Source organism: Acartia tonsa, chromosome 5, assembly GCF_053477335.1.
Source record: "Acartia tonsa isolate MP-2025a chromosome 5, ASM5347733v1, whole genome shotgun sequence".
In the NCBI taxonomy this organism is placed as follows: Eukaryota; Metazoa; Arthropoda; class Copepoda; order Calanoida; family Acartiidae; genus Acartia; species Acartia tonsa.
The window spans coordinates 28958734-28969164 of record NC_137264.1 but is presented as its reverse complement, the minus strand read 5'-3'; the positions used below and the strand labels follow the sequence as shown (position 1 = coordinate 28969164).

At 33.4% G+C, this 10431-nt stretch overlaps 1 protein-coding gene across 2 annotated transcripts in view; it reads left to right on the top strand.

Annotated features, from left to right (window-relative positions):
- Positions 1-8611, top strand: part of LOC145319219 (uncharacterized) — a 47488-nt gene extending 38877 nt beyond the window's left edge. Inside the window, exons 5-15 of one of the 2 annotated variants that reach the window (XM_080161196.1) lie at positions 126-187; positions 1063-1164; positions 2894-3023; positions 3843-3908; positions 4371-4497; positions 4803-4845; positions 5229-5345; positions 5638-5695; positions 6035-6098; positions 6512-6709; positions 7184-8611. In XM_080161196.1, coding sequence (XP_080017322.1) covers positions 126-187; positions 1063-1164; positions 2894-3023; positions 3843-3908; positions 4371-4497; positions 4803-4845; positions 5229-5345; positions 5638-5695; positions 6035-6098; positions 6512-6709; positions 7184-7298 — 1082 coding nt within the window. In that variant the 3' untranslated portion in view covers positions 7299-8611. Of the gene's footprint in view, positions 1-125; positions 188-1062; positions 1189-2893; positions 3024-3842; positions 3909-4370; positions 4498-4802; positions 4846-5228; positions 5346-5637; positions 5696-6034; positions 6099-6511; positions 6710-7183 lie in introns of both variants that reach the window. The other variant, XM_080161195.1, reaches the window with a different exon arrangement.
- The last annotated feature ends 1820 nt before the right edge of the window (positions 8612-10431 follow it).

Sequence of the window (10431 nt, the reverse complement as noted above, 5' to 3'; positions counted from 1 at the left end):
AGTACATTATTGTAGTTTTGATTAAAACAAAGTATAAAACATTAAAAAATACATGCATGAATATTAAAGTTTAAAAAATAATATAACAAGAATTGGAAAATATAAAAAAATTTTATTTGTTTTAGATAAATTGGGCAAGAGAGATGTAAGAATTTATCCACCGCAAGTTAAGCAAGAACCTGATGAGGTAAGTACTGACAGACTTGCTAATGTTGTAGAGTGGCTACTCTTTTTATAATAACCTGTAAACTTATCTCTACTTTATATCTATCTATCTAGGATATGAACCATCCGCCACTGCATGACCCTAGCAGTGACACAACTGCCAAACTAAACCTTATCTCTACTTTATATCTATCTATCTAGGATATGAACCAGCCACCACTGCCTGACCCTAGCTGTGACACAACTGCCAAACTAAACCTTATCTCTACTTTATATCTATCTATCTAGGATATGAACCATCCGCCACTGCATGACCCTAGCAGTGACACAACTGCCAAACTAAACCTTATCTCTACTTTATATCTATCTATCTAGGATATGAACCAGCCACCACTGCCTGACCCTAGCAGTGACACAACTGCCAAACTAAACCTTATCTCTACTTTATATCTATCTATCTAGGATATGAACCAGCCGCCACTGCCTGACCCTAGCAGTGACACAACTGCCAAACTAAACCTTATCTCTACTTTATATCTATCTATCTAGGATATGAACCAGCCGCCACTGCCTGACCCTAGCAGTGACACAACTGCCAAACTAAACCTTATCTCTACTTTATATCTATCTATCTAGGATATGGACCAGCCGCAACTGCCTGACTCTAGCAGTGACACAACTGCCAAACTAAACCTTATCTCTACTATGTATCTATCTATCTAGAATATGAACCAGCCGCCACTGCCTGACTCTAGCAGTGACACAACTGCCAAACTAAACCTTATCTCTTCTTTATATCTATCTATCTTGGATATGAACCAGCCGCCACTGCCTGACTCTAGCAAGGACACAACTGCCAAACTAAACCTTATCTCTTCTTTATATCTATCTATCTAGGATATGAACCAGCCGCCACTGCCTGACTCTAGCAGTGATACAACTGCCAAACCAAACCTGAAACAAGAAAAGCATATTAAGGAAGAGCCCTGGGACGAAGAGGTAGGAAGTACAGAAAATTTTGAGGTAAACTAGATTATATGGTGGTTTCCATTCCTTTTTTTCATTTTAAATAGTGTTAACCCAACTACACCTTCGTAAACACGCCTTGATTAGGGTGTACGTACAACCCCTTGGGTAAAGGATGGTGTCAAGATAAAAGTCACATCCCCTTAAATTTAATGTGGGTGAAATACACCCCCTAGGTTCCCCTCTGGATTTTGATTCTTGTGTTTAATTTATAAAGATAAATCTTGTAAATTATATTTACACACATTAATATACAATATACAAATAATTTCATATAACTAAACAGATGTTTTATCATATAAAATAAATTTATTTTGGAGAGATAAGTTAGGTGTAAGTGTGTCAGTATATGAGTTGACGCAAACTAATGTTTTTGTTTGCTGAGTTAAAATGATTTATTTATTAAAGAAAATAAAGTGAATGTAAGCTTTAAAATGACAGGCTACTACTTTTTTCACGTAAGCATTTTATCGATCAGTACATCTTTTTTTTGTTACTTTTTATTTTAAAACAGGGAAAAGGAAATGTGATTCTGACATACATTTCTGTAGGAAAATTTCCCCACAACCCCCTTCTCTTTTTTCTCCACTTCTTACCCACTCCCCTTCAGTTACGACAAAACAATATATGCGTCAACTTTACCCCGACAAAATATTAAATTTTGCGGCAATTTCAATTGGAATTAAGCAGCCACTGATTTTAAAATCATTTTAAAATAAAGGGGGAAGGGTGTATTTTTTTCTTTATTACTTATTAGGTAAGATAAGTTTATACTGGGTACTGGGTATCACTACAGGGTTAGATCCCCGCAGTGTTGGGGCCCTCCACAGTAGGGTAAATAAAAGAGGAAGAAACTACCGCCCCTCCTTATTTACAATATTTTAAACTATCAGTAGTCAACTGGCACTATCTAAATATGGGGGAAAACACCTGTTTTTGCATTGGTTTATATTGATCGAACTAGCTGTTTAGCCCTTAGCTTCTAGGAGAGAGGTAGTTGTTAGGGGGGTGGTGTATGTCAGGAAAATAGACTAAAACCACTAGATTAAGGAGATTCTCTGAAAAGTACAACCTTTTTTCGGACCATAATTTTTCCTTGACAAGTACAACCCATTTGGACTAGCGATTTCCGAGATCATAAGCTTCAGACAAAAACCTTACTACTTTATAAAATATTAGCGGCTTTGCCCCTAGCCTCTAGAGGCTTTGCCCCAAGAGGTTTGATCAAACTAATTTTTCGTATTTTAGATTTAAATGAAAACTTTTAAAAAAATTTTAGGGGGGGATTTTTTTATGGGGGGGTGGGTTAGTCGACCCCACTATTCTAATTTTATTTTTAAAAAGAAATTTTTTTTTTTGGGGGGGGGGGATTTCTCATTTTTTTTTGGGGGGGGTGGGGGTGTCCCAACCCCCAAGAAAATAGTTATAAACCTTTCTGGGACCAATAATAAGCCACCCTGTAAAGAAGAACCCGATCGGTTTAGCGGTTAGCGAGATCCTTTGCCACAAACAAACAGACAGACAAACATCGTTCTACTTTGTATTATAGACTAGTGGCTATGCCCCCTAGAAGCCTCTAGAGTCACTTAAGATGGGAGGGGTGAAGATACCCTTCTCTAAAATAGTTATAAACCTCCCCAGGACCTATGAGACAAACATACAGACATCCTGTTACTTTATTATAAGGATAATATATTTTCAGTGGCGCACATCCCATGTCTCGTCCAGCAACTCTGTGATGCACCACAAGATGCGCAGGAAGCCGACCACCGCCACGGATGACAGCCTACCCAGCATAGAGGACGAGGACATCAATAATGTCATCGGTTCACGTGAGTCATAACGCATCCCGCACTTTATATTAACCCCATTGAGTTGCTAACACATGCCAAGATATTTTCTCGTATTCATTCGAATCCGGTGGATAGGAACCGGTTCTCATCCATACGAAAAAACTATGTCTAGCATCGTATTATATCCAGCTTTCTACGAATATAGAAATGTACAATCATAAGATTAAAACTAGTTTTTTTAGCCGGTGACTTCGTCACCTCGGGGCTAAAAAAACTAGTTTTAATCTCATAATTGTACATTCTATATCCGCGGAAAGCCGTTTATAATACGATGCGAGAAATAACTATTATCATACATTATTATTTGAAAATCTAAAATTATTTGGTAAAATTTAAAAATACACCAATAAAAGTATGAAATAACATTGAAAAACAGACGGCCATTGGTAATGCAAGACATCTATCTTCAATGGTGATTGAGAAAACTTTTTCACCATAGTAGAGGACAGAAGAAGCTAGTAAAAGTGAACCACTCAGATTATGACGTCAAAAAAATTAACCAATGAGAGGCCAGTATACACTGTAATTGACCAATGGTAAAATTTGTAGTGGCCTCTCATTGGTTAATTTTTTTTACGTCATTATCTGAGTCAGCCACTTTTACTAGTTTCAGGACAGAAAGACATACAAAGTAAGTAAGAGTAGATGCTTAATAATGGACATTAGATGTTTTATCAAGAAATTCAGCCATCTATTTTGAAGAAGCAAAGAAAATCCCCCATCATATTCTTTTTGGAATGACGGACCGACGGACATTTGTAGATTAATTGATATAGATTATACATATGTTACTTGTAGTGGAGTATATCGGTAGCTCAGCGGTCAATGGAAATGAATCTAAACAAATACATGATTGGATAACAGGCAAGTTACACTTTGCGCAGTTTTTAAAAAGATCAACATAGATTTATGACAATACATGCCAAAAAGAAGCCTATAGTCCTTTAAAAATTGACGTTATACAATACAAATTAACAATGATAGGCTAGTATACATTTTACTATTGGTCATTTCAATTACAATGTATACTGGCCTATTATTGATTATTTGTATTTTATGAAGTAATTTTTCATAAGCTGCATAAACTATAAGCTGCTTCAAATTTACATTTTTCTTACTCATTTTTGGGGAAATTTTATAAATAAAAGCTCCTGAAAATCATTAAGGGGTGAAATCATTTCCTAAACGAAAATTTCCTTTTATTTTTTTTTTTGGGGGGGGGGGGTGGGAGAAAGTGAAAAATTCATGAAAGAATTCGTGTGTACGTCTTTGATTTATGTACATTTATTTTTTTAAAACTTGGATTTGACTGGTTTTCTGTCTAAGGTTTGCAAGAGGATTGTATGAAGCGAGGAATGGTAGCACAACAACAACAACATGGCGGCATGCCCGCCAATATTAAACAAGATGGCGCCGATAATTCATGCTTACTCAGACGTATTGATATTGCAAGGTTTGTAGATTTTAGTAACATAGCAAGGTACGTTTTAACTAGTTTATGTCAGGACGTCAGCATGCATTTTAAAGCTTTTTTGGATATCCGCTTTTTTTGTACATAACGCGCTTTATTTGTTCAAAAAGATTCTTTCATACTTTACATATTATTTTTTTTTACTTTTAAATTTTTGTCTCTAATTTTTCCATGTATATTGTTACATTATTACAGTTTTCAGATTTTTAAAATTGTGTTAGCTTTCTGCTAGATTTTAAATACATATTGATAAAAAATAAATGATTTTTATGTAATTTTTATTTCAGAGCGAAAACACCAAACATACTAACAACAAATGGAATATACCAAGTAAGATATTCAATAATATATTATTGTGAAAATGTTTTGAATCTCATAAGCTATCTGAATCTATCATTTATAGAATTGCCCTCTTTGCAACGATGCCCATTAAATCTGCCCCTTTTCACCCCATTAGCAAATTTTTACCTTGCCTTATAACTTAAGTTAGGTTTTGATTTGTTAGAGGTACCCTCTCAGGTTAGTTCTGGTTAAAGTTTACCCCTTAGGATAGATTAAGGTGAGACTTCCCCTTTGAATATGCCTCAAAGCTGCATGCTTTCATGATAATACTGTCTTAACTTTTGTTAGAGGTTCTCTACTCCTTTTTTTTTGCCTTTTTACCAATTGTTCACCTATCTCTCTTGCACCTGTTTATCTGTTCATCTATCCAGGTTCAGTCCCGTGGCAGTCCCGGCCTAAATTATTACCAGTACAACCGAGATGCCACCAGGACGCCAAGTTCTCCGTTCCAGTCCAATGATATCGACCAAGTCTCCCGTTCTGGACAGGTACAGTATGGTACTATAGCAAGTCAGTTGATAGAATTTATAGATTTAGGATGGTACATATTTTAATAGGATAGATTCTTTAGAAAAATAGTAGGTTATTTTTTGTGGAAAATCCAATAAGTCATGAAAAATCTGCAAATTTGTACAATATATAAGTTAGCAATCTGCATTTTAAAAGATATCTATGTTGATTCTCTAATTCTATTCTTGAAATTATGATTCAACTTTGAAAAAAGAAAAAAAGAATCGGCTTCAGGCTGTAAAAAATGGTTTTACAAATTCTTTTTATTAGGTTGATATCGGGTATGGGAGCCAGGGCTACATGAATTATCAGACAGTTATGAAAACAGGTACAGTATGAGCATTATATTTTAAGAGAAGGAAGTAACACTTATGAAATCAAAGCCCAGCAAATCAGACTAAGGGACGAATTAACATTAAAGATATTTAAAGAGTAGCAATTCTATCATTATTAGTCATAGAAGAAAGTTGTCTAATTGTCATAGGAATTAATTTCAATGTAACAGGATGATCTTGACAAAGCTCTATATCCAAATAAAATTTAAAAGCACGCTTTAAATGAACATATTATATATATATGCTTATGACAAAAACAGATGCCACGACTCCTAGATTACTTGAACATGATCCAAACTGATAAAACGATTCTAACATACCTTGATATTTAGGAAAGAAGAAGAAACGTCAGAACAGACTTCCAGTTGAAGGTTTACAAAATAAAAGAAAGAGCAGGCAGGAGTAACTACATTTTAGAATATTTATGTTTAGAATTTTGATAAAAAATGATATCGATACAACCAATACTTGAATAAGAAAGGGGGGTGGGGGAATCGACCTTCCACTTTCAATATCCTCAAAACAAATTAAACAAATTGTATCATGAGCAAGAATTTTGTATTTCTTTATAATAAGACAAAAAAATATTTTTTTTTATTGGGGGGGCGGGGTGTATCAAGAGTAGCTTTACTGTGTAAATTGTCATGTCAATTTGCATAACTATATGACGATTGTTGTATACAAATACTTCATCAGACCTCTTTATATATGGGAGTGAAGTAAAAAGTCTCACCCCCCCCCCCTCCCTAGAAAAAAGTATCATTAATATAATCCATTAAGAATAATCTAAAATGTAATTTACTGCACAGAGAGGGAACAACGACCTACCTCTGGGAGTTCTTACTGAAGCTCTTACAGGACAAGGAGTGCTGTCCCAAGTTTATAAAGTGGAGCAACAGAGAGAAAGGAATCTTCAAGTTGGTGGACAGTAAAGCTGTGTCCCGACTCTGGGGCCTGCACAAGAATAAACCTGATATGAATTATGAAACTATGGGCAGAGCATTAAGGTAACATTGAAGTAACCCTTGGCTTGCTGTAGGGGTGTGTTAGTTCGAGTCTTATAAGAGACATGTAATTGGCTACCTACTACTGCAATGTCAGGAGCGTTATATTGATAATGGGAGTAGGATAAACGTTTATACAAGCTATTTTATGGTCTAAATAGATGTGTGTAGCAACTCGTGGCCAAATAAATAATTTCACAAACAAAAACTTTTAAAGGCTTTATAGGCCGATTCAAGAAAGGTAGTAAATTGTAAGTTATGACATTACCTTATGTTCCAAAAGTGATTTGCCCCCTCCCCCTTTAATTGTCATCTTACAAATTTACAAATAACTTTTACTAGAGAGAGAGGGAACAATGGATTGTTTATTACACTGGTCCCCAAAGTCTTATATATGTAGTAATTGTAATCTACAGAAGGAATAATTTATCGGCCATTGTATTATCCCTTTAGATTCCTGACTTTTACCTATTGTAGATATTACTATCAGCGAGGAATCCTAGCCAAAGTGGACGGTCAACGCCTTGTCTATCAATTTGTCGATGTGCCCAAGATTGGAGATATTGTTGAGGTGGATTGCAAGAATGCTTAAGCTAGTCAATACTAGTCCCATCTGGCGGATTATAATTCAATTAAACTAGTCAATTATGCACTTTGTACAACCTTTACCTGTTTTTTCCTACCATCATTTAACACTAATTTCTTTCCTTTTTATAGAAGAGACTTTGTTTTGGCTTAAAGAAAACATTAATTGTTATTGCATAAAAGCACTGTTTTGCTGTTATTTAGAAAATATAATCTCACTATTTGAAAAAGAAGCAACTATTTTAGTAAATTATTCTGTGTTAAAAAATTATTAGGTGTAGCAGAATCTCCATTTTTTAAAAAATCTTATCTTTTAAATATTTGTTATTTAAATTATTTATTATTGTTATGATCCCGGTGTTACAAATTTAATTGTTATTTCTCGCATCTTATTATAAACAGCTTTCCGCGGATATAAAATGTACAATTATAAGACTAAAACAAGTCTTTTTAGTCCCGGGAAGCAGAAGGCATATGATATATATTTTTATATCCGTAGAAAACTGAATATAATACGATGCTAGACATAATTTTTCAGTATGGCTGAGAACCGTTTCTGATCCACTGGATATTAATCGGTTTTGTAGCGATACGGGAAAATTATTTATTTACTTGTCAAGTTATATTTATTTCTCTCGTTATTTATTATTTCCTTAATATTGTAAATTATAAAAATAAAATACGAATTGTTCAGAAAAGCACAATGTAAAAAAATAAAAGTAAAACTGTTTGTGAATTTACATTTATTTAATAGTTCTTTCATATATACATTTACTGTACATTAAGTTTTTTTTCGATTATAAAAAATAGGAAAGTTTTGACCTTTTTGGAAGCTTTAAAAGCTGACAGCAAACCGCTTTTTTGCTGCAATAATGAAATTTAAGGTATTAAAATGTAAAATGTCAATTTTATAGCGACCTTTTGAAGAATAGCTGGCGGCTTTAAATCCAATTTTCTCAATAAAATATGCTTGGCATTGTTATATTTACTTAATAATTACACTCGGGCATTTTATTACACCCAGGGATAAGGAATATGACATCAGAATAAGAACTATTTTATCTTAGTCTGTTCTACAGTGAATATTATTTTGTTTCTTTGTGATATTTCTATGTCTATTGTACAATACAATGATGCATAAATTCCAAAGTTTTGAAATTTTTGATGCTAAAAATATTTTTTTTTGTTGTGTGTCATATCCCGTGTCCCTGATAGCAACCAGCACAGAAATAAGAATTATAAGGATAGTGAACTGCTAAACTTTATTCAATACTATTTTAAGGGGGAAGGGGGGATTACAAAATCTTATTAGAAGGAATACCCCCCCCCCCCCTCCCATAGACGCACCCTGATTTACATGTAATCCATTTTTAAAGATTCTAAACTTCAATAAACCATAATTTTTTTAATAGTATTATTGCTGTAGTGCTTTTTAGATTATTTTAAGCTTACCATACAGAAATATTTTTTATTAAATTCCTTTCTTTAGAATTTTTTTATCTGCTGCTGTTTATTTCTTTATTTATAAACTTATATTTATATATATTTATCTATTTATACAATATATTTATACAGCAAAAAACTCGCATTAATATAAGAAGCCCAATTTTATCTAGTCAAAATGTAAAACTTGTATTAAGCAGTTATAATAGAAATATTTCTTTTTTTTTATATTTATATTTTTAGGTTTAGGCTTTATTTCTATAACCGATCACTGCACCTTTAGCCAATAGACAAATTTTGTAAAATTAAACAATCATTTGAAACATTTGAACACAGTAATAGTGTCTGACTGATTATGACGTAACAAAAAAAACTAGCCAATGAGAGGCCACTATAAATTTTACCATTGGTCAATAACGGCCTCTCATTGGCTATTTTTTTTTGTTACGTCATAATCAGTCAGACACTATTACTGTGCTCGAAACATTTTAAATTCAGAAATAATGTGAATATTAACTTTATTACAAAAGCTTTTAAAAGTACCTAAAAAATAGAATTGATCATTCTTTCACAATTTCTAAATGTTATTTTTATTATTTTTCTTCTGCAGATTTAAGATTTTTTCAAGAACTATCAACTATCCATGACTTAAGGAAGATGAAAATGTGATTTTATATATTTAAAAACGAAGTCAACCTTTCTATAATAATATATTTTTATACTTTTATATATGTTGTTATTCATTCTATAGATGTTATTGTTAAGTTTGCAAATAAACGAGTTGAAGAAAACAAGAAGAATAAAACAAGGATGACAACATCCATAAAAGCGAAGCACAGAAACGGTAGGACAAACGGACATTAACACTTACATAGTGTCAGAACTGAATAATCAGAATATGAATGTATAAGAATCGAAGCAAAATTGTAAGGAAGTTTGTTAAAAAACTGCTTGATACAGGATAATATTTATGGACATACTTACATTTTTAGGACTTGATTATAGAGTTGATTTTCTTATAATATTATAATTTGTTGTCCCAGGAATCAACATACCAAAAATCAGATCAATCGGATGATTAGATCACATAAATATTTGTTGTTAAAAAAGTAAAAAATCAACATGTTTAAAATGGACATACGGACATTCTTGTTATGATTATAGAGTTGCTACGCTTTCTAAATCGTACCTAACTACTAAAGGAATCACCATCATCATCATCATCAGACGCATCTCTCTTTTTGACTGTGAAGGCCAGAGAATACGGACACCTTGTTCCTCCATGAATTCCTGCTGCCTTTGGCAAGTTTTTCAGCTTCTCCCCACATGTTAATTCCAAATTAAAGAGGTCCTTTTCAGTGCTCCGCCTCCAGGTCATTTTTGGTTGTCCCCGATTACGTTTACCAGTGGTGGGGTTCCATTTTAAGCACTTTTTTAGAAACCTATTTTGTTCCATTCTGAGCACATGTCCTAGCCACCTTAGTCTTTTATATTTCACTTCTGCTTCAATACTATTGCACTTGGTCTTAGCATACAGCTCAAGGTTTGATATTTTGTTTGGCCAGAATATTTTGCAAATTCTTCTTAGGCAGCTATTGTGAAATGCATTAAGTTGATTTGTTTCAGTTTTCACAGTTCTCCAGCATTCCGCTCCATAGAGAAGAACTGATTTCACATTACTGTTGTAAAGTCTGATT